This window comes from Mesocricetus auratus, unplaced genomic scaffold, assembly GCF_017639785.1.
Source record: "Mesocricetus auratus isolate SY011 unplaced genomic scaffold, BCM_Maur_2.0 Super-Scaffold_2245, whole genome shotgun sequence".
NCBI classification, from domain to species: domain Eukaryota; kingdom Metazoa; phylum Chordata; class Mammalia; order Rodentia; family Cricetidae; genus Mesocricetus; species Mesocricetus auratus.
This window is the reverse complement of record NW_024429180.1, coordinates 42,733,272-42,758,471: the sequence shown is the minus strand read 5'-3', so window position 1 is coordinate 42,758,471 and position 25,200 is coordinate 42,733,272. Positions and strand designations below refer to the sequence as shown.

Sequence of the window (25,200 nt, the reverse complement as noted above, 5' to 3'; positions counted from 1 at the left end):
AAGAAGAAAAAGGAAGAGGGAGAGGTAGCCACCTCAGCAGCAACAAGGCATGGTAACCAGCACTGAGAGATAGGAGACTCCCTGGTGCTATCCAGCCTACTATTCAGCCAACCCCAGGTCCCAGGAAGAGACTGATTAAAAACAAGGTGGGTAGCTCCTGAGGAATGACAGTCTAGGCTAACCTCTGGCCTCCAAACACACAATCGTGCACCCAATCACATGGAACACACTCCTGCCAAACCTTTTACAATGCCTATATGTGGACACGTATATTTCAAAAAGAGGAGCCTTGGAATCTTTTTTCAAAAATACAAATTTTATCTTCTGTATTAACATGATATAAATAAATTTATTATTTCAGTTCTCTACTGAACACCTTCAAACTGTGAGGCATCTTATTGAATAAAAGAGTTTTTAGTAATAAGGGTGTATATAATTCATCTTCTCAGTTCTTTATTGTTGAATACTTTTATCATAAACAAAAAATGAGAAATACTTTTCAGGTTAACCACTGGAAGAGCTGAGAATTTATTGGCTGTGTTCGTGATAAACTTCAGAGGGAGGATGTAGTAAACTTTTGATTTTTCTTTTTTAGTGCTGTTTTCAAACTCCCTGACTGAAGTATGCAAATATTTCTCTTTATAACTAAGCTAGTACTTTAACGATTCCATTTATTAAAGTCTGATTATTAACCCAACTAAAAATTACATAATGTGAGATGGGGGTAACTAAATGGTGACCCAGTTGCCACTGATTTGAAATAGTTTACTTAAAATACAGTTATGAACACATTTTTTTTTTCTGGTTACACTGATCTATTTCTTTCCATATCCAAGCCAAATTGTTTTTACAATCTGTTTTCCGGTTCTGTTTCTTTGTATGTTTGTTTCAGACAAGGTCTCACTGTATAGTCTTGACTGTCCTGGAACTCCCTGCATAGACCAGGCTGGCCCCAAACTTACAGAGATCCCCCTGCCTCTGCATCAAAAGTATTAGGATAAAGGGCATGAACCTCCACACCGAGCCCTACAATCTTAGGCTATTTTATTATATCTGATTGCTAAGAAAATCTTCATCACTGTTCAGTGTGTGACTAGTTATTATTTATGGCGTTTTGATTCATTTTAGTAAGTTATGTTTGTTAGAGAGGGGCACAGGGGCACTCACATGCCACAGTGGGAATGTGGAGGTCACAGGACAATTTCAGGAAACTGGTTCTCTTCTTCAGCATATTGTGCAAGTGTCTTTACCACAACCACACCATCTGATCAGCCCACGCCAGGAAAAATTCTAATAGATGGGATTATACAATACTTACAAGCCAACTAGACAATATGCACAGCATATGTGTTCAAATCCATCTCGTACCTCAGTAAATATTTGGCTTAATTTCTGTACATTTCTTGGGTTTATTTTCCAATTTTACATCACTGTTGAGTGTGTAGGCAGCTGTTCCTATACTTACATTTTTATAATTTTACAAGATACATTTTTAATTATGGAAAAAATACACAAAACAAAATTTACCATCTTAACCATCAGTAACTATGCAGTTCAGGGCACTAAGTATGTTTGTTGGGCTACAATCATGACCATCTATCACGAACTTTTGAATCTTGCAAGTGAAACCCATTAAACAATAACTATCCACTACCCTTCCCTCCCCAAGCCCAACAACCGCCACTTTCTCTGTGTCTGTGATTCTGACCTCGCTTGCTGTTCCTCCATGACTGAGCTGTCTCACTTGGTCTAATGTCTTCAGTGTTCATCTACAACATAGCATATATGAGAATTTCCTTTCTGTATAAGTCTGAGTGATATCCCAGCCTCTACATTACCTCATACACATAGGAGTCTTAGAGAATAATGCCACCGTGACTTTTTTCCCAGTTCCCCTACTGTATCTTCTCCTTCCCACTCACAGAAAGAATGAGGAGACACCAAGAGTGACTTTTGCTATAAGAGAAGGGCCATGACCGCTCAGCTGGTCACAACTGAGGGCCTTAGGACTGCGGTGACAGATGATGACAAGGCAGAAGTGCTCGTTACTACAGAAAGGTTGATCTCCTTCATCCTTTCCTTCTTACTGTGGAATATTATCTACATCTGTGATAACCACGCCTGTCTACTCCTCAGATGACACCCAATCTACAAAACAGGGTTACAACCAAAAAACCTTGTTTTCAGGTTTCTCAGAGACAGGAGAATTCCTTCCCCATGACTGTGAGATTTCATTATAGGCCTGTCGGCTGTGTCCTTCCTAAGATGGGGGCACCCTTTGGGGACAGTGCCATTTGCCTCAACGTTCCTGGGCCTGCTACTGACATCTACCGCTTGCTGGGCCTGAGCAGAGGGCTTTACCCCATCTCCCCACAACAGCCTACTAGGGTTTCCTGTGGGGAAACTGGGGCTTTCAGATGTTATGCAGCTTCCCTAATAAGAACTGGAACTAGAGCTGGGTGCAATGGTATGTGCCTATAATCCCACCCCTTGGGAGACAAGAGGAAATGAGTTTGAGACCATCCTGGGCTGTACAGTGAGTTCAAGGCTAGACAGACAGACAGACAGACAGACAGACTCACACACAAACACCATTGGAACCAGAACCCACTTTGCGTTACTTCAGGGTTTTATTTTTTTTTTTTTTTGAATTCCAGTTTGTGGAAACTTTCTCTTTCTCTAAGTAAATTGTTCTTTGGATTTTCCAAAAGTAGGTATACCAAACTTCACATACACAATCTGGGGATTTTCCCCAGCAAAACCTACTATTAATGTATCTCTAAACCATACCTAAAATAATTGAAGCTGTGTAGTTTCTATTAGTAGTCTTTCATTTTTCTTTTATAATTTGAATAGCTATGATGTTTAATTCCATCTCTAAACCTTCTCTTCCGATACTTCTCAGTCTCAGAGTCACTGGTGTCCAGCATAAGACCCAGAGCTCACTCTTGGGATTTCCCCTCCAGTCTCCCTATCACCCCTTGCCTGGCCATGCCTAGACAACGTACATGTAACACTACTACAGCTCTGCATTTACTCTGTGGCTGCAGTCATCACAGTCCCGTGCCGGGCTGACAGTGCCTACATGACATTCCTGGACACTCCCCTCAGCCTGGTATTCACACTGCATTACTCAGCCCCTTGGCTTCTACTTCCCAAGTCTAGAAACGCTCCCCACCCCCATCAACTACTTTCCAAGTCAAGAAACCCCCCCATCAATTACTTTCCAAGTCAAGAAACACCCCCCACCCCATCAACTATCTCCTAGCCTTCCCCACTAGCATCTCCTCACCTAGATTCTCACACACACGTTAAAACTCTGTTTTAAAAAGTTTCCCTTACATGAAGCCCTCACTTGACCTTCAAAGTCCCCTCTAACAGTTGCTTCATCTCTCTGCTGTCTTCTAGATTTTAAATACTGGCTTTGTTCTCAAGGTCAAACGTGCTAGCTTCAGACACCAACTCTACTCCTTCTATAGAATCATAACAACTTGCATCTAAGGCCTAATTATATGCTCCCAGGTGCTAAGTTGTCAAGACCGGTGTCTCAGAAGCCTGTCTGCTCAGCCCCGCCCACTGACCTCCAACTTTTCCCTGCTACTCAGCAACCCTCCCACACACATTGCTCCAGAACCCCAGCCTCACAACCTACTGGGTAGTGTCAAGCATGACCTCACAGCCTTTCTTTACATCCTCTGTTCTTTCTGCTTGCTCTCTAAGTGAGACAGACAGACAGACAGACAGTCAGTCATGGGATCAATACTATTCTCATAATAATGCCAAAATGTATTCATTGTAAATCTATATAAACATGCTTTCAAACACTGTTATTGAAGGGGGCTCTTTTTTTTTATAACTTGTACGAAATCCACCAGGAACTGTCAGATTTTCCTCTGCATACTAACGTGCCATCCAGCCCATACCATTTCAACTGCATAGGCGTAAGTGAAGAAACATGAGAGATAGCCTGAGCCCTGCGAAAGAACCAGGTTAAAGGATCATTCAAAATTCCCGATACTCACTCAAACTTCAGAAATGGTTTGGAAGGTGGGAGCAGGGGTGCATGCCTGTAATCCTAGTACTTGGGGGGTGGAGGTGGAAAGGACCAGGACTTCAAGGCCTTTGACACCCTGTCTCAAAAAAGCCAAAGGAATGAGAACTACTTAGACCTTTGTGTCTAAAGTTACTCAAATCCAGAGTGTCTCACTTAGATCCCATGACACAGCTGTCACCAAGTTGAACTTTGAGTTTCTATCTGGACCTTACGTGGAAGATGGTACCAGGGTTTCTTCTGCATTTGTTATGACATAGGTGATGAGAACATCTGCTCCATCCCTCACCAGTGCTATGGGAATGCCCGTGAGAGCACATGGCTTGTCCTGTCCCGCTGCCCCAGAAGACATCTTCTGAAAAGTTTTTTCCACTACACTTACTTGAGAGCAAATTTAATTTCTCTTTTACTGCACACCCTGCCTGTTCCACATGTATTATCTCCTAACCGCCCTAGTCTCACAACCAGCCAGCCTTATTTTACTAAAGTCCGACACAGAGTGTGGAATGCAAAAATAAAAGTACACAGACATAAATCAGGGAAACAGAGAAATCAGGCCATCTCGAGTGGGCAGAATGACACGGGCACACATTCAGGAAACACCTGCCTTGCTCTGGAAACAGAGAAGACTCTAACGCTACGGGCCAGAGGGTGACAGGGACAGAGACCCCACTGGAACGGCCTCCGGCTCTCGTCATTTCACTGAGCTCTATGTGAATGTATTTCTCATCTGTCTTTTCTTTTTCTGCCCTGGAATTTCCTCTCACAAATCAATGTTTCAGCCTCTCTATGAGCATCCACCCAGACACAAAGTTTTTTTAAAAAATGGCCATCCAACACCCCACACAGGGATGTGCAGAGTCCCATCTAAGATCTCCTTCGGGTATCTTATTGCTGACTCTGTTCGCTCATTTCTGACCTTCTGTGTGCTTCCCATAATGCATTTCAGCCCCACTGACCTCCTCACCCGTGCAGCCGCTGCTCCTCCTGTGTGGAACGCTTTTCTGAAGGGCCACACACAAACACAGAGACCTCCTCCTTCAATTCTCCCCTCTGCACCCCACTAGTACGGCACTTTGCTCTCTGTAGTACTTCTCATCTTCACATACATCATGTTTAGAAGCTCACAAATCCTCCCTGCACTGATAGTGTCTATCTGGCTTCCTGTTCTATACCTGGCACCTACCTTGGTACTTGAACTGCTATATTTTTAGAATTCATGAACTGAGGTGTGACAAGGATTAAAAACGGAATACGTTCTCGAATGAGTATGGCGGCTCTTGCCTGTGATACCAGCACTCTAGAAGCTTAGGTAAAATAGTCACCACTTCCAAGCCACCCTGCATTAGTACACAGTTCATGTACACACACACACACTTTTATATACTTATTGCACGGCCTGTATGTTGTTGTTTTAGAGATGGAGGGGTGGTATTTGGGTTATTTTTATGAGGAGATACAGTCTTGTTATATTCATCATACTAACCTAAAACCTCACGCCTCAAGCCATCCTCCTGCCTCACTTTTCTGAGTAGCTGAAACTGCAAACACACACCACTATGTTTGGCCATTTCAGAAAGATAGAAGTACCTTTCTGCCTAGTATTTTGTCTACAAAGCAAGTGGCCTTTTTGTTTTATTTTGCTTTTTGACATAGGGTCTCACTGTATGGCCCTGACTCTAGACCTGACATTGAACTCACAGAGATCCACCTGCTCCGGCTTCCTGCGTTCTGGGCTTAAAGTCATGTGTCACCATGACTAGCCAAATGGCATTGTTTAACAGTTGGGTCAAATTACCTAAATTTTCAAGTGAAAAAAATCCAAGTCTGACACTAAAATTAAACTGCTGGATTAATGGTACGTCAAGACCTTAAAGCAGGTCTTCAGCCTTCTGTTCCTAGCCCTTGGGACTACGGGGTAGGGGCTCCAGAGGCTACATTCTGGCCCCAGAGCTCCTGGCTAAGAAGCTTTAAGGAACACCATGCAAGCACAAGGGCCTGTAGGAGGCGCCAGGCTTCTCCCTACCTCTCTCTGTCTCTCCTTCCTCCTTTCTCTTTCATCCCACCCCGCCATTATCAATATGTTAAAATTTGGTGATCCTACCTCTCACAGCATTTTAGATGTCATTAGGCCTTTTTGCAAACGAATCCTGGTTTTTATTGCTAAACATGAGTAAACATTTCAAATGTAGATTTCAGATTTAAATATTTTTGCTGAAATGTCCTTGAATTCTAATTAAAATTAATAAGAATCATTGCATCATTTTGACTGTTTTGTTTTTTATAATCCTCAGAGGTACTAATTTAGAAGAAACTGTTTCTAGGTACCTAATTTTCTAAACGGGTTTTCAAAGAAAACTTAGTTTCACTTCTATAAGGTATGATGGTATTTTTAAAAGGTCATGGTACAGCTTAAAAGAATCATATGAAGTAATTTTCCACTTGGCCTATTAAGATATATTTTTGGAAAAATATGAGTAAAATTTATTTTTAACTAGGTAAGGAATGAAAAATGACAGGTTTGGAGGCCAGTTTTCACCACCTGGCTATTTTATCTAGAACAGAAAAATGTACAGGAGTCTGTTCCTGAGCCGACATGCATTTTCACCTGGACTCTTAGTACAATCCCCTATACCAATTAAAAATTCTGTAATATCCTAATATTTGACACATATGTAAGAATAAGTCCTATCTGTACCACACATGACACACGGTAGCAAAATGGACACCCTTGAATCCAGTTTTAGAATGAGAATTTTTTTGTTCTTTGTTAAAAGACAAGATATTCTGTAGTCCAAGCTTGTCAGGAACTCACAGCAATTCCCCTGCCTCCGCCTTCCAAGAGCTAGGATTACAGGCATGAGCCATGATGCTCAGCTTTAAAGAATCAGAGATACCAAATTACGTTGTGGCCGTCGGGGAGTACTGGCACTCATCGCACACATGAGGTTAGACATTCTACCTCCACACCAAATAAAGTTAACCAGATTTTCTTGATACAAAATACGAGCTACGGTCTTCCAAACAGCATCAAAACCAAAGGCAGGAGAAAGGATTGCTACTGCTTATGGGAGGGAGGGAGGGAGGGGGAGGGAGGGAGGGAGGGAGGGAGGGAGGGAGGGAGGGAGGGAGGGAGGGAGGGAGGGAGGGAGGGAGGGAGGGACGAATGAACACAGGAATGAAGGAATGAAACCAATACAGGCTGGAGAGATGGTCCGCAATAAAGAGTGCATGGTGTTCTTGCAGAGGGACTGAGTTCAGCTCCTAATACCAACATGAGGTGGCTCACAACTGCCTGTAACTTCAACTCTAGGGGAACTGATGTCTTCTTTTGGCCTCCTTGGGCACCTGTACTCAAATACCCCTATCCAAACCTAGACACACACTAATATACATAATTAAAAATAAACAGACTTTTTAAGCATCATTAGTTGGGCAAGGCCACTCACTCCTGTAATCTAAGTACTTAGGAGGCTGAGGTAGGAGAATTGCTAAGAGACTGAGTTCAGGTTGCCTGGCTCTAGAAGGACACCCTACTTCAAAAAGAAAAAATAAACCACCTGTACAAAATGAGGGGAAAAAAAGAGTATGTTTAATTCTGCAGTCAATATTAACCACTGGCCATCTTAAGCCATGTGTTTCAAATGGCTAAAGAGTCACAGAGTGAAGCAACATTTGTCAAGGGCAACTGTAATGTACTAACATGCTATGGTCTTTTTCAAGTCTATTCTTAGATGTAAAACAAACTCTCTCTAATTAAAACCTTCCCTTATGAACACAGTTCCTAAGTAAGTGAAGTCAAACAAATCCAATATCAGAGCAACGCCAAAGGGAGCCCAGCACTTTCCTAGGCCTCTCCCCCGCCTGCCCTTACAGCAAGCACACAACCCTCAACTCAGCGAAAGATTTCTAAATTTAGGTATGTCGAAGCAACACATCTTAAACAATATGTAAATGTTTAGTAAATTATTTGTCTTATCTTTAATAATGGACTATCATGTTCGACTTGTAATCAAAATGGAAAGAACGCTGCTATACTATATATTACTGTACCAGGAGTCAGAGTTTCCAGGCTATATTTAGTTCACATTAAAATGGAAGCAAAGACGCAAACCAATCTAAAAATAAAATGTTCTACAAAGATGAGATTTTTTTTCAAATGGATTGAAATTTAGCTTTATTTGGTGCGTGAGATGCTGATACTCAGCAATGCTTTAATTCTGCATTGCTCTGGAAGCCAAACCACACCATCTCAATCTTCCATGGTAGAGGCCAGCCTTAGCCAACAACAGCCACAGACCATCCCATCGGCCACATCCTGCCAACAAGTGACAAGGCGTTTTACATATTTAAATAGGTTCCTTGTTTTAAAGGAGTATTTTTTTAAACTTGAAAATGTTAAATTTCAAATTCCAGATCCTTAAACGAAGCTGTATTGGAGTAGAGACTCACTCACTTGAGTATTGTCAACAGCATTTCCCACTTCAGTGGCAGAATACACTGCTAGATCTGGGTGGACTGGTTGGCTTGGTTTTGTTGTTTTTTCTTTATTAAGGTAGAATTGACAAAAATTATAAGCGGGTACTGACAGTTGGTGGCTTCTGGGGAAGGGAAAGTCAGTTTTAGGGATGGCCCCTGGTGGATCTAGTTCACTCCTATGGATAGCTCATCAATTTGAGTAAATGGACAGCACAAACTAGACAGGGTCGATTACGGGAGAGGCAGAAGAGGGGGTAGAGGAGGTGGCAAAGGCAGAAGGAGGGTAGAAAGATGGGGAGTAACAGATCTGGTAAGAGATAAGGGGAAGACTGGGGTGGATATGATCAAAATGCACTGTATGAAATTCTCAAATAATACTGTATTACACTAAAAACTATAAAATGCTCACGGTAGCTCATGACTATAATCCCAGCTACTCTGGAGGCTGAGACCAGAGACTACAAGATGAAGATCACCTTGGACAGTTTAGGGAGACCCTATCGCCAAGACAACTTGAGAAAACCCAAGGACAGGTAGTTATGAGCCTACTGCCTCAGAAGTCAAGTACTTGCCTACAGTGTTGGCTCGTTTCATGTCACCCTGACACATGGTAGACCCAAATGAGGAAATGCTTCCAAAAGACTGGATCATAGGTAAGCTGTGGAGCATTTTCTTAATTAGTGGTTGATGTAGGAGGGCCCAGCCCATTTGGGTGAAGTCACCCCTGGGCTGGTGGTCCTGGATTCTACAGAAAAACAGGCTGAGTAAGCCATGGAGAGCAAGTCAGTCGGAGTACCCCTCCATGGCCTCTGCATCAGCTCCTGCCTCCAGGATCCTGCCCTGACTTCCTTCAGTGATGGAGTATGGATGTAGAAGCATAAGGCACATAAACCTTTTCCTCTCCAACTTGCTTTCAGTCACTGTGTTTTATTGTAACAGTAGTAACACTAACACCTAGAATGCTCAAGGTCCTGGATTCAATCCCCAACACCAAAAAAAAAGCATATGTTTATGTTAAATGATATGATACTCCATATTGATAACAGTGTGACATGATTGAATTGGGCTTCTTAAATCTACATTTTATAATGAGAACATTTAAACTTTCTCTAACATATATCAACTTTCAATATATAACAGCTATTAGCTATCATCACCAAGATGGTTATAACAGACCTTAGTCTATAGTCTACAGACCTTACCCAATCAGTCTAACTGAAATTTTGTACCCTCTGACCAACATCACTCCAGCCCTCTCCCACCTCTCCCCCTGGTCCATTGCTCTCAGAGATGAGTTATTCAAGGGAGTCCTAAGAGCCCAAAACAATCTTTAGTGCTTTGAACTTCAGAAAAGTGGACAGAGTTCTGCCCCAGACGGTCAAAATGTAGATGATCTTCTCTGCCTCCAACCTGTCTGTGGTACTCACTATTCCTACTTCTCTCTCTTCATCTTATTTGGGTCTTTACTTGATTCCAATGTTTCCACACAGAACAGGGATTTTTAATGATATCTTCTGGTTTATTGTTTCTGGGGGTTTTTTTGTTTTGTTTTGTTTTTCAAGACAGGGTTTCTCTGTATTGTTTTGGAGGCTGTCCTGGAACTCACTCGTTAGACCAGGCTTGGTCTCGAACTCACAGAGATCCGCCTGCCTCTGCCTCCCGAATGCTGGGATTAAAGGTGTGCACCAGATTAGACAATAATGTTTTAATTGCAGAAACTGTATCTCATAAAACAAAGAAAAGCACAAATCTACACTGCCTCACAATAAAGCTACAGAAGTTTATTTGTGATAATTTTTTATGATAAATTAAAACTGCTATTCACCAGTTAAAAGCAGTATTCTGTATTTAGGTACATTTTTGCCTAATTTAGAGAATAACTTATAGCCATTGGAATTAATATGTGAATACATATAAATGTGGCACAAAGTGAGAACCTGATTACCTAATCAGGAGATATTTTGACACACACAGCTTCCTGACCTTGGCCGAGATAGTTCAATGGCTGAAAGTCATTGAGACAATTCTCATCTGTTTGCCCCACTGTATGACAGTGGGCCATGCTAGCCTGCAATCTGAGCAAGCAATCCTCTGCCACAGATGCAAAATCAAAGATTACTATTACTGCACTCAAATACCAACAAAAGGCGCACAGTCTTCCTCATGCTCAGAACCTAACTGTTCATGTCGTTTCAGACTGTCTCATTGTCGGCTCCTGTGAAACATGCAACAGCATCATGTCTAAAGAGACTCCACCCCACTGAGAACAAGATGGAAGGGAGAAGAGGCAGCAGAAGAAGCCAGAGAGGAACAGCAACCTTACTGCTCCCATTTGTTTTTACACCAACATCACTTTCACTCCTGCAGAGCTTTTTACCTTTGGGAAATTAAGTTGGATACAAAATTACCTGTTCAGCACACGGGAACCTAGATGTATCTATCTGAAGTTCTACTCAGCTGACAGGACAAAAGACCCAAGTGAAATAGTAAAGAGGACAAAAGATAAACCAAGAAGCCATGGAGAAAATGGAAAACAAAAAGGGAACAAAAACCACATATACAGCCGGGCGGTGGTGGCGCACGCCTTTAATCCCAGCACTCGGGAGGCAGAGGCAGGCGGATCTCTGTGAGTTCGAGGCCAGGCTGGACCGACAGCCTCCAAAACAATACAGAGAAATCCTGTCTCGGGAAAAAAAAAAAAAAACCACATATACAATGTGGGGTGAGGAGGGCACTAAAATAGAGAAGATCACTGTTAAACCTTTAAAGTACATTCTCACTCTTGGGCTGGGGCAGGGCAGATGGCGAGCATAGTGAGGCTCTGCATTCCATCTTCAACACTACTCTCTCTCTCTCTTATTCTCTCTCTCTTATTCTCTCTCTCTCACTCACACACACACACACACACACACACACACCCTATTCTTTATACAAAAAAATCAGCATATCCACTGCAAAATCAAAAATGCTGAAATTAGCGTGCTGTCCTAAAACCATCCATTCCCTTCCACATAAAGCTGATTAATTACACGATCACATACCATGTAAGGTTCAACCAAATGAAACTTCCTACACTTTGCCAATTTGGAACTACTGAGAGCAATTTTATACAGCTCAACTGAAAGACCTACCATCACTAAAAAGAATGAAGTAAATATACAGAAGACAATCACAGAATAGTCCCAGTAGCAGTTTTAAGAAATAGGTATATATTTATATGTGCAGAATATATACTTAAATGCAATATAATATACTTCTATGTGTGAATATCTATGAATATAGAAGTAGACAGTGATGTTTCCTATATATTTACTTTTTGAGAGAGGGTCTCACTATGCTACCCAAGCCTGGTGCTGAGGCAATCTTCATGCTTAGGCTTCCCCAGGGCTGGGATTACAAGTGTATACCATAGTGTTTAAAGAAATGTATAAATGCATTACTGTGTTTATATACATAATATATATTTATATATCTTTACATGTATGTTGTTCATATATAACACACAACACTTTTAAGTGCATAGACATTTTCTGGAAGCACCCCAAGAAAATGTCACCTGTGAGGGAGGGAAACCAGGGGTTGCCGATCAATAAGATGGGACTTACCTTTCACCGCTAAGATCCCATCGCTGGACAGTCTCTTGTACTGTTAGTTTGTCTGACTAGAATCATGTATTGTTGTTTTGAGGCAGGGCCTTACAATGTAGGCCAGACTACAGTCAAATTTACCATCTTCCTGTCTCGGCCTCCTGCGTACTGTGATTAACATACCCATTGCCAGCTTGCACAACTTTTTGAATCAAGAAAATGTCTAGGTATTCTTCAAATATCTCAAGTAATTTAATGTCCATTTTAACAAGCAAATCATTTAAAATATTATGAAGTATTTAGAACAAGGATACTTCAAATAAGGTTAATTACTTAAACTTCAGCCTTTTTGGTTTGTTAGATTTTTGAGACAGGGTCTCATATAGCCCAGGCCGGCCTGGAACTCTCTATGTAACTGAGGGTGGCCTTCAACTCCTGTTCTCCCTGCCTCTATCTCCTGAGTGCTAGAATTATTGGTGTGTGCCACCTCACCTTGCTTCTTTCTATGCGGTGCTGGGAATCGAACCTGGGACTTTATGCATGCTAGAAGCACTCTACCAATCACTCCCAAATGTCTTCCAAACAGCTTCATGTTCCTGAGAATCCCAATGAGAACTGAAGTTACTGTTAGCTGTGTTTCTGTGATAACATTCACATTGCAAGTGTTTAATTGCTATGCAGTCCTACATGGAAAGTATCTGTGTGTATGCTGCATATGTGAGGAGGTCAAGGTCAGATGTCGTCTTTGCTTTTTAGTTTTTGAGACAGGGTTGCTCCCTGAACAAGGAAATCGATTGGCCTTGACTTGCTGGGCCAGTAAACCCCGAAGATCTCCTGTCTCTGCCTCTCTAGCACATGGCTTTTTCTCTAACATACTGTAGTGGCCTACATGAGAATGTCCCCCACAATCGGTCTGGTCCTTGGTTGTGATGGGTTTGTTTGAGAAGGTTTAGGAGGTCTGGCCTCTCTGGAAGAAGTATGTCATTGGGGGCGTGGTTTGAGATCTTAAAGTTTCACACCACTTCCAATTCTCCCCGCATCATGCTTTCAGTTCCCCCAAGTAACCGCTTCTGCTGCCATGCCTGCCACTTGCGGCCACGCTACCCACCAGGATGATCTCTTATACCTCTGGATCTAAAAGGCCACACAAACTTCTACACGCTGTCTTGCTCACAGTGTTTTATCATAGCAACAGAAAAGTACAAAGACACATGGGTACTAGGCACCCCACTCGGGTCCTCTGCTTGTACAGCAAGCACTTCACAGACTGAGACATCTCCCCCGTCCTGAGATAGCGTCAACTTTATTGACAACATACTCAGCTACAGGTCCTGTCTACCTGCATATAAATACTCGATCAGGAGCATGTTTGCACATCTGTATGTGAGCATGTGTGTATATAAGGGTAAGAATGCAGAACTAAAGGCACTATTAGTAATCCTAACCCATCGTTCTTAGTGATTTTTTTTTCACACATCTTCACAAGCAAGAACTGTTAGTGTTGCCTCAAAAACAGCAAAATCTGGGGCCTGAACGTCAGCCTCTCCCAGCTTACATCCCTGTGGAGAAGATGAGGAGATATCTACATTTTTCCTAAGGATGCTTGAACTCTTATCCAGGTAATACCCATCGCTGCCTTTAGCCGTCCTACTTGTATTAACTCCCCCACTGACTTCATTTTCTTCCCTCAGAGCAGTGAATGTGATGAGAGCCTCAGTGGTGACATGTACAGCACATCTCACAGTCTGGACTGCAGGAGGAGGGTGTGAGGCTGAAGCCCACGAGTCTTGCCAACTTAATGTTCTGGCCTCAGATGTTTGTATTTGGAAACTTTTATATGAACACTAACATATGAGCAAGTGTAAAATGCAGGTATTTCTGACCTTCTGTTATGAATGAATATCACAGGAAGTATTCCAAAGCTTGATAATTAGCCATAATTGTGGCAGATATTTATCAGAAAGTCAAGCAGAAAATACAAAAAAAATGCTTTTTACCTACATGTTAGTCTTCATAAAATGCTTTGTCCCAAAATTTAACAATACCATCTTAGCTATGACTTTGAAGTTCATTAAACCTACAAAATTTAGTAGCAATTCCTAACAAGTTTGCTGTTCAACTTTACTTACTCGGTTCAATTTATAACCATACGTAAATTTTCTTTCCAATGGCATAACTTTACTAGTCAATCTTGAAATCAATATGCATGAATTTTGACGATTTCATATAAGTATATAATGTGCCGTTTTTAAACCTGCCATTTTTCTCATTAACCCAGTTTTATGGTTTTTTTAAATTAAGATTTCAAAAGTTTAAATCGTTGTTAGTAAAGTCTCTATACTGGTTGGCTTTAATCTTTGAAAACTACTCTATATTTCCAAATATTGCAAATGCTATAAAACTCAAAAAACGTCTCTATTAAAAACAATTCCAAGCCAGGTGGCGGTGGCACGCCAGCACTCAGAAGGCAGAGACAGGGGGATCTCTGTGAGTTCGAGACCACCCTGGACTACAAGAACTAGTTCCAGGACAGCCTCCAAAGCCACAGAGAAACCCTGTCTCGAAACCCCCCCCCCAAATCAACTCCAAGATGTGAAGTAAACAAACAGCGGAAGCAACCCTTGAGTCTTTAGCAACCGTATCTTTACAGCCACTGACGCGAATCTCTCCTTAATGTTAGAAGTCAGCTGACGCTAAAACAAACACTAATCTACTGTCATACAGTAAAACTGTTTCCATGTAACACTCCCATAAGCCGTAGGAAGCTAATTTTCATGAAAAAATAGCTGTAGAATGAATTAATTTTTGCATCCAATGATTTAATCAGTTCCCTACTCAAATTCCTCCAGAAGACTTTGAAACTAACGAGAACTTTAGAATATATAAATCCGTTAATACCCAGTAGCCCCTGCTTTGTATATGTTCATCATCAAATGGAAGCTCAACTTTGAGACGGTCGACACAACTACACAAAAGCTACACAACCACACACGCACACCCTCTTGCACAAAAGCTGAAGGGGAAATGTGTGGCGAACCACCATGGATGTGCAATCTGAGTTCTGCATGCTGTGCGAACCCGAGACGAAGAAAAAGCCTTGCCAGCCAGTAGGCACAGCACACCAGAGAAAGTGACTGGCGTCATCTCCCATCCACCCTGTCGAGTTGTGCCCTGAGAGGAGCAAACAGTCTGCTGCCGCCGATAGGAATGCAATGTGGCAGGCGCGATACAGCTTCCTTCCGCAGGTCTTCCAGCGCAAGCAGCACAGAGAGTGAAAAACCAGACTCCCTATTTAAGTTCCCTACGTGGGAACTCGCAGAAGGGCTTCAACTTTCTCCCATGCTCCCGCCAAGCCACTTGCTCTGAAGGCTAGCCCAGCATTCTGGAACACACCCTGGAAGTCTCCAAACCCTAGGCAGGAATCCCGGGTGTCGGGTCCCGCCCCTGAGCGAGGCTCCGCCCCGTCCAGGCCGCGCCCCTGCGCTCCTCCTCCGGATCCCAGGTTCCCGGGATCTCCCGCGTTCTCCCTCCACCTACAGCTTTCCTGCAGGCCCCCAGACCAGCCTTACCTTGGTCCGGATCTGTCCAGAGGTGGACACTTTGCGGATCAGCTTCTGGGGTCCCTCCTGCTCCGCTTCACTGTCGGATGAATCCTCTCCCGGTCCCGCAGCGGTTGGGGAAACCGCGCTGGTCCCAACGGCCGCTCCTCCCGGAGGGTGGTGCTGGCAGCCCGCCCCGGCCATCCTCTCTGGTTCCTGCGGGGTACACAACAGTGCCCCGAGGGGCTGTGGTCAGCTGCTAGGCTCTGCCCGAGCGTCCAAGCCCCGCGTCTAGCTGGCGCCATCTTCCGAGGTCCTGGCCGCACGGCTCTGGGGACCTGGGACCACACGCAGCCCCTGAGACCGCCGGTTCCTCTGCACGCCTCACGCCTGCGCACCCACACTTGGGATGCTCTGGGGTCGCTGGCCCAGGGTACGACCAGCACCGACTTGAGAACGGAGATCGCAATAAGGCTCGAACAACCTTACTCTTACTCTTTCTAGGGTCTGGGGGCCTAGAGGGCCGAATGGGGCAGGAGTGCACCAGCAGGTCCGGCGATGGCGATGCTCTTCCCCTGCTGCTACGCTGCAGGCGTGAGGGGGAGGCTCCGGCGGGGAAAGGAACATAGAGCTTCCTCCTGTGCCCAGGGGTGCACCCTGGACCCCGAATCTCCGCACGCTCGGGCCTTGTGGCACCGTTCCAGCTAAGTAAAAGTTCCCTCCGCCCGGGAGATGGTCTGGATCTCCGGACCCTCAGCACAACTCTGAGGACCTTACCTCTCCCACCTCTCCAGGGAGTTCGGGTCTTTTCGGTCTCCTTTACTGTGGTGTTTAGTTTTGGGCCCACCCCCATCCGGCGCACACGGAAGAGAAGAGCATTTTCCGGGAGGTTCAGCTCCGCTCTGGGAACTTTTCGTTCAGAAAGAGCGATTCCCTTTGGCTAACAGGAAGCTGAGAAGGGCGTGGAGAAAGCGCCGAAACAAGAGAGGACACGCAGCCCAAGACGACAATATGCTGAAATAAATGTCTAAGATAAAGCGCTCATCCACAATGCCTGGAAGAATGCATTCAGCCATGTGAACAAAGTACTAAGCAAAGAAAAAAATTATATATGCAATCACATAAGAGAAAAGACGCCACTCCCTAGCCCGGACTGGAGCCGGAGGAGAGGGGGTCCACCGGCTGTAGCTTTAGCTCAAGAGGCATCCCTAGCCTGCTGCTTAAGCGCAGCGGCGGGCAAGAGCAAACTCGCAGCACAGAATGCACACTCAGCCTCTAAAGTCCTGTACTGTTAGGAGAAGGCTAGGAGAGAAGACACTAAAATGAAAAGCTCCCTGCTCTCAACCGAAGAGAATTTCACACTGTTGGCTGTGTTTTTTCAATTAAGTAAGAACTCCCTAGCCTCCCCGGAGTGCCTTGATAGAGCAATCTTTTTAGCCCATGCCCTTTAGGTTCCTTTCCTATTTGTCAGTTGGGGCCGTGACCTTGAAAGTTCCTCAAAACTCAGATTCTGGGTGGTTGTTTTCCTCTAAGGAGCAACCTTAACACCCAACAATTATTCGGCTCTGTGTTAGAGCCGCGAGCTCTAGGACATTTTAACTGTACTAAAATTGGGAAATGCGTTTCAATTATTCAGAATAAGACAGCACTGCCGTGTTACACGAACACAAAGACAACCTCTCACGCTTCAGTTATTTCCTTTGGGAAAGAAAGGATTGGGGTGAAATGGATTTCAAGAGTTCTTATGCCCCGATAATATGAAGTTCTGTATCTACAAGAGCATACTGCTGGGAAGTCTTTAAGAGACAATAGCATTAAATAAAGGCCTTGGCTGGAATTATAAATCAGTGCTAGATCTTGTCGAGTGTACAGAGGTCCATCACAACCAAAACAAAATTTTGAATGACCTTTATCCTGGTCTGGCTATTTGATCGCAGACAAATCTAATGATTTGGCAACACAAAAACCCCTAGTAAAGGGGTCTTTACATAGTTCAAGCTTTCCTTTTAGCGTTAAAGGCGCTGAGGTCACAAGCTGGGACCAAAGTAAAAAACGTGATTACATTCTTATGTTCTCTTCCCCGCACTATATATAGCTAAAGGTCAGTTTGGCCGTTATCTTGTACTTCAATCTACACATTAAGCTTTCAAGTTTTATATAGCAACATTTTCCAGGACCCAGGCAAGGATGACGGAACTGAAAAGTGGTTTTACACCCAGGTCTATTTGTGATCCTTGGAAGAAGATGGATTGCATTTCTCACTCTTTCAAACTGCTTAAAGAAAGTTTAAAACAGCATCCGATCCAGGAGCTGGGCAATTAATTCCTCAAAGTGCGGACGTAACCTTGCCGCCAGCTGTGCTCTGTATAGAGTTCAACAACAAGTTTCTAATGCTTGTAACTTTAAAAGCAAAGCCAGTCTAGGTCTAGTTCAGCTAAGTAAATGACTGTAGCTCCTCGACATCTGCAGCTGTAGAGGAAACCCTGGAAAACACTGTGTAGGCAAAGGAAGGAATGCTGCCTCATTTCCCACAAAAGCCCGCTCAGGAAAACCCCCACTGGAGAATCATCTCTTCTAGAAACTTGCAAGGAATCCCCAGTTTAAAATAATATCTGACCTACTAACTGCTTCTTCAGTGCTGGATGTAAATGTCCAAAATGGCTATCTAATCTAACTGAAATGCACTACACCTGTTTAGTTTTGGGGGGAAGGGGACTGATTGTTGTTTGGTTTTGGAGATAGCCTCACAGCACACCTCAGGCTGGCCTGGAGCTCATTTCATAGCCCAATTTGACTTTGAATTCATAGCAGTTCTCCTGTATCAGCCTGTGTGTCTCAAAATGGCTATTGAAGTTTCAAATATGTGGCATATTACCTTATTTGATTTAAAATCGCTCCCTGAGTTTTGCTGTAGTGTTTTAGGTCTTCAGATAATGTCTTCAATACTGATTATTTCTTTTTATTAGTGTTACTCTGAGATCATCGCCAGGCAGTGGTGGTAAACACGTTTAATCCCAGCACTCAGGAGATAGAGGCAGGTGGATCTATGTAAATTCAAGGCCAACTTGGTCTTCAGTATGAGCTCCAGGGAAGCCAGGGCTATATAATAAACCCTGTCAGGGAGCTTGGGGGGAGGGGGAGAATCTCCATGTGAAACATATCACCAAAACTGTTTAAAACTTGCATATAGGAGATTGAGGCAGGAGTGTCAAGAGCTTGAAGCCAGCCTGGGTTACATAGTGATTAACAGGCCATCCCAGAGCAACACAGCAAGACCTTGTCTCCAAAGAACAATATCAACAAAAATTCTATACATGTTACAATCAGGATTAAATGGAAATGAATCATTAAGTGGCTTTCTACTTAATAAGACATCATACTCCATTAGGGGGGAAAAAGTACTGACATGCTGACTAAAACTTTATGAACACTAAATATTACTATCTACAGGGGTGTTTTATATTAATCAACTACTAACAACAATCTGGGCTGATAGTCACTTTAAGGGTTGAATCCCATGTTCTACAGTTTTACATTCGATTTTTGATATAGTGTTGAGGGTTACACATCATATGCTGAAAAGACACAAGTAAGTACTTTAGAAACCATGTTCTGGGACTCATGCTCCTGCTCAGTACAGAACCAAAGACTGCAGAATGATCAAGCACAGGCCCGGGAGGCTGCCGTGACTGCCAGGTGCAACTATTTCCACAAAACACTATTTGTTACGTATTCAGAACTTAACATTCGACAGGCTTACCCTCTTGAAATTTTCTTAGTTGCTGCCCAGATAACAAACCATTCCAAGAGCAATGGTGCTGTGGATTACAGGAACCCACTGTGGTCCTTGCACACACACCAGAACTTCTCACTGCCCTGGCATAAAGCGCAACCATGCAACCTCCTGTTTGTATTTTGGCCTTCTCGCTTTGAAACCCTTCCCTTTCTGCATGTCTAATTCTAGATTGTTAACTGGTGGAACGTTAACTGGTAATACTAACTGGTTCAAAACCATTTGGAAACAAAACTCAAGTTCAGGAAATGAAGCTTCAAGCTTCTCTCCATTAAAAAGGGTATTTTGTAAATACTCTTACATTTTTAAACTGAGTTATAATTCTAACTACCTATCGGCTATCCACTCCCACCAAAGATTAGGGACTGCTTTGTTAAATATCTTCCTACCCATTCATTCCCAACGTCAAAATGCTCTGATTCTGTTTGTTTATTTCAGTGGGAGGAACCCAGGGAATTGCACAGACATGTGCTCATTGACTAACCTACACCTCAGCTCCAATTACTTTCCCTCATTGGCTTTTTGATAGAGTCTCAATATGTAGCCCATGCTAGCCCCAAACTCTGAGCCTTCCTTCCTCCGATGATTTGCAGCGATTACAGGAGTGCAGTACCACACCCAATTCCCCCAAATACTTTTTTATTTGAAATTTGAGTGATGCCTATATTTTCACTAACACTTGACTATATTCCAAAGCTAGCATCAAAGAAAACAGGAAAAACTTAACTGTTAGCCTGCATCTTCTTTAAGTTCAATACTTAACCAGAGTAATGCTAAATAAAGCTAATAATGTATTCAAATGTTCTGCTTTAGCTAAATAACTTAATTTTACCCCCTCACAGACAGAATGCCATGAAGTCCCAGAAATTCCCTTAGCTCCAGGCACTGGTATATTTACCTAAGAAGTACTGTTTCTCTTCAGGTAGCTACATTAATCTCCAAGAAATCCTTTGCTTTTATGTGTGAATAATAGAAAACATACCATCATGGTTTAGGCTCCATAAAAAAATGAGAAAAATTCTTACATGCATGCTATTACATGCCATAATAATACACCAATCCCACTTACTCTATATTTAGGTCTTTTTTATGAATGTACATCTGCAAGCTTCTATGGTAAAGTATATTTAAATTTTAAAAAGGTTTGAAAGAACTCAGAATTGGAAGCCAAGTGAAAACAGGTTTGTTTTCTTTGCTGTTGTTTCATTTTGTTGTAAGAGAGAACGGATTTATTTTGGCTTGGAGGACAAATGTATCTTGGTGGGGACAGACTGGCAGCTGGGGCTCCACCTGTGGCAGCCAGAGCATACACCAGCTGCTTGTTCTGGGGCACCTACAGGAGCCAATGAGGGAAGCAGGTATCCCCAACCCAAGAGACTGTGAACACAGACTGGACTTCCGGAAACCTGTGACTCCACTAAATGTGTTTAGAGGGTGTGTGTGTGTGTGTGTGTGTGTGTGTGTGTGTGTGTGTGTGTGTGTAAGACAGTGGTTCCTCGGGGCTGGAGTGTGTGTGTGTGTGTGTGTGTGTGTGGTGTGTGGGAGAGAGAGAGTGTGTGTGTGTGTGTGGTGTGTGTGTGGGGGGGGAGAGAGTGTGTGTGTGTGTGTGTGTGTGTAAGACAGTGGTTCCTCTGGGCTGGAGTGTGTGTGTGTGTGAGAGAGAGAAAGTGTGTGTGTGTGTGGTGTGTGGGAGAGAGAGAGTGTGTGTGTGTGTGGTGTGTGGGAGAGAGAGAGTGTGTGTGTGTGTGGTGTGTGTGTGAGAGAGAGATGTGTGTGTGTGTGTGTGTGTGTGTGTAAGACAGTGGTTCCGCTGGGCTGGAGTGTGTGTGTGTGAGAGAGAGAGAGAGTGTGTGTGTTTGGTGTGAGAGAGAGACAGAGACAGAGAGAGAGAGTGTGTGTGTGTGTGGTGTGAGAGAGAGAGAGTGTGTGTATGTGTGTGTATGTGAGAGAGAGAGTGTGTGTGTGTGTAAGACAGTGGTTCCTCAGGGCTGCAGTGTGTGTGTGTGTGTGTGTGTGTATGTGAGAGAGAGAGAGTGTGTGTGTGTAAGACAGTGGTTCCTCAGGGCTGCAGTGTGTGTGTGTGTGTGTATGTGAGAGAGAGTGTGTGTGTGTAAGACAGTGGTTCCTCAGGGCTGCAGTGTGTGTGTGTGTGTGTGTGTGTGTGTGTGTGTGTGTGTGTGTGTGTGTGTGTGTGTGTGTAAGACAGTGGTTCCTCAGGGCTGGAGTGGCTAGCCCTTTGTTTCTAAGTATACCACGTGGGGCTTGACTGCATGTCATATAGGTTCATTGTGAAAGATGCCAGAATTCCCTTCATTCATTGAGATCACTGAACCAAACAAAGTTAAAGAACCTGATTTTTGAGAACTCCATGATGCCTGGAATCCTGGTACTCTGCCGAGACAAGAGCATAGCAGGGAGTTCCAGGCCTGCCTGGGTAACCTAGTAAATCCCTAACAAGACTAGTGGAGTACAATGTGAGACTGCCCCAAGCACAAGAAAACAAAGCCGGTTCTGATGGACCCAGTGTCCTTCAAAACATATTCAGATCAAGTTAGCACCAATTCCTTCAAAACATATTCAGATCAAGTTAGCACCAATTCCTTCAAAACATATTCAGATCAAGTTAGCACCAATTCCTTCAAAACATATTCAGATCAAGTTAGCACCAATTCCTTCAAAACATATTCAGATCAAGTTACCACCAATTCCTTTGCTTTACAGTGAGAAATACTTAACATTTAAACATTTTCCCTCTAGTGCATTTTCCTTTCTCTCTCCTTTTTTAGTAACACAAGTAACTTAACTTTCTTAAGGAATTACATAAAGATTTCCTTTGAAAAAAATGTTTAACGTTGTAGTCATTGCAGAAAGTTCAGAATAAAAACACTGAGGAGAAACGTTTTATGACACATACTTGAATAGGTTTCATTCTTTAGCTATAAGAATGTAAGCTTCCTGGGGACAAAAATTGCCAGAGTGTTAGCAGCTTGCCCAACCATCACAGAACATGATAGGTGCTGGATAAAAATATCTGCTGAACAAATAAAATGTCTTAGCCATTTAACTACACCTACTTTTTAAGAGTTCTGCAGTCTAGCTAGTATCACCGCTCTGACGCCTCTGTAAAGGTTTTAGTTTTAAAAGTTCTTGGGGGGGGGCTAGTATTGAATATTTTCTGTAAGAATAAGAAAGCACTTTGGTTCTTACCACTTTTGAAAAGAAAACTGAGGTCTCTAATTTTCTAACTGCAAAGTACTCCTGACACTCATCAGCCCCTCCCAAAAGAAAACACTACACATAACTCAGGGTTTCCCACTGCGACTGGTGTAGACTGATGGGACTTCATATAGCAGTAAAGTTCAGAACAGGTCACTGGATTTACTACCCAATGATCTTAAATGTCAAAACTGAACTGTATCCTTAACCAAGAATAGCTTACTCCATGATGGTGATAGCAATAGACCATGAGCAGATGGACTACCTAACGTGCAAATTCACAAAAGCAAAAGCAGCTGCAGATGGATCAAAGTCGAAGGACACTCCTGAAAGGTCAGGAAGCAAGAGGCAGCGAAACGTACCCTGGCTAAGGGACTGCAAGTCTATGGGTCAGAAAAGGAGAAGCAAGCCTGGCACCTGACCTACACGCTCTCAACAGGCAGAGGGCCCGCCTGAGCAGACTCAGGAAGTCCCTGGGAAAACATCATCCAAACAGCACCGCAGCACGTATGAAGCCAGAAATGTTGGACCAAGCATTTGAGACAGGTTCTCAGTATCAACCACAAGGGAGTAGCAAAAACGCAGACAGGGCATGCAGAGCCAAAATTCATTGCCCACTAAAGATTGCAGGGGTCTGCATGGGACTGGTATTCCTGGGAGGAATCCCTGGAGGGACGGATACTAGAGGGTTCTGTTTGAGATGCAAAAAATAAGTTAAAGGAGTTTAGAGAACAAATTCAAAGACCCCGACTCTCCTCATCTTCGCATACACAACACACTCTGGGCCCCTACAATGTCTCAACCACCGTGTGGCGTCTTATGTGAAAACCAAGCGAAAGCGAAGTTGACTCGTCGCTGGATCCCGGACCAAGCCCCCAGACCCCTGCAGCAGCTCGGGGCAACCACGGCCACCCGAGCCGGAGGCGTGGCTCTGGGCTACCGGCTGATACTCGCCTCCCCAGGCGGCGGTCCTCGGGAAGCTGCGCTCCCAGGTGACTGCCAGGGCGCGGTCAAGAGGTGAGCCCCGTTCCCTCCCGGCGCCACCCGCTGACCGCGCGGCCCCGCCGCCTCCTCTCTCCGGGCCGCCGCGCCACCCTCGGGAATGAAGCGCAAAGTTGGGAAGCGGATGAAGCGCGGAAACGGTCCTCGAAGGACCGTCGCCAGAGGCCCCTCGGGGAAGAGCTCCAGCCGACCGGACAAAGGCGCTCCGGGCGGCGCGCGAGGTGGAGCCCGGGCGCCGGAGGAAGCGCTGCCCCGGCTGGGAAGCAGCTGGGGACCTCATCCCGGACCGCTTCCTGAACGGAACCCGGGCCGGGAGGGGGACGCAGGGAGCAAGGACAAGCGGGAGGGGTGGGCGCGGGCGCGGTACCCACCGGTTCCTCCCAGGCCAGGCTGCGGGCTCCGAGCGCGGGGCGCACGTGCTGCGGATCCATCGCGCCGGCCCGCGCCCGCTGGCCGCCGGGGCGCACGGACACGGGCCCCCGCCGCCGCGGCCGCCGCCTCTTGTACCTCGCTCGCCGCGATCGCTGTCGCTGCCGCCCCGGCTCTCGCCCGGAGTCAGTCACCGGCCCTCCCGCGCTCTCTGGCTTCCGCCGCGCTCGCCCGCCCCCGCGCTGGTCCCTTCCTCCGCCGCCGCCTCCGCAGCCGCTTGCGTCCCGCTCCCTGGCGCGGCCGTGAGCGCTCGGCTCCCCGAGCCGCCACCGCCGCCGCCTCCCACGGCTGCAGAATCCGCCTCTCGCTCCTGTCTCCGCCCCCGACTCCCTCCCCTTTCCTCCTGCCGCCCGCCCCTCCCCCAGCTGCCCCTCCCGGCGGGCGGCCCGGGACGCACGTGACCCCCCTGCCAGTCCTTATAAGGCGTGGAACCGAAAGCGGCCACCGGGTGGTCACGGGCACCAGGAGGTGGCATCGCGGAAAGAGGCAGCCTCCCCGAGGGGCCGGGCTCGCCAGGAGCCTCGGGGGAAGCCCGGGCCCACTGGCTCACCCGGGGGGAGCTCGTCCTGGCGTCCCTGTCCTTCGGCCTCCCTCGCCCCCGACGCCCGTAGCCCCGACCGGCCGCCTCCGGAGCTGAGGCTGGAGCAATTGCCCAGGACAATACCCGGCTTCAAACAGAGCGAGGCTGCGCGCTTCGCACCCCAAGCACCCCTGCCAGGGGTGGTTTACTCTGAACAGCTGGAGTGAATGGCTTGTTTGCCATCTGCGAGAGAGGTTAAGCTTGGGGAGCCCTGCCTTTACTCATTTTCTGTGACTAAATAGTTTCGTGGGAAGAAAACCAGCTAAGGAGCCCGTCTGTGGTGCGCTGTGAGCGCTCCACTCGAATTAGGAGCAGGGGCAGTTCGAAGAGAGACCTTAAATGTCAACTGTCTCCTCCTGCTGCTTTCAGAGAAAAAGAAAACGAAAAGTGCAAGTAGCGTTTCAAATCATCCTTACTGGCAGTGAAGACGGTTTCCATCTAGTTCCAACAGAGCGGCGACTGCATTTACATGGGTCATTTCCTCTCTCGTGGACTTTCAGGCTCCTGCCAGCATCCTCTCACGG

The 25,200-nt window shown here is 45.1% G+C and overlaps 1 protein-coding gene across 6 annotated transcripts in view; it reads right to left on the bottom strand.

Moving 5' to 3' along the window:
* The window catches only part of Dgkh (diacylglycerol kinase eta), a 172,780-nt gene extending 148,484 nt beyond the window's left edge, over positions 1–24,296 (bottom strand). For 2 of the 6 annotated variants that reach the window (XM_005070936.4, XM_021227670.2), the window contains exons 1-2: positions 24,039–24,291; positions 15,687–15,872 (exon numbers count right to left, since the gene is read on the bottom strand). In XM_005070936.4, coding sequence (XP_005070993.2) covers positions 15,687–15,872; positions 24,039–24,098 — 246 coding nt within the window. In that variant the 5' untranslated portion in view covers positions 24,099–24,291. Of the gene's footprint in view, positions 1–15,686; positions 15,873–24,038 lie in introns of all 6 variants that reach the window. The other 4 variants (XM_021227669.2, XM_021227666.2, XM_021227668.2 and 1 more) reach the window with 4 other exon arrangements.
* Between the last annotated feature and the right edge of the window lie 904 nt (positions 24,297–25,200).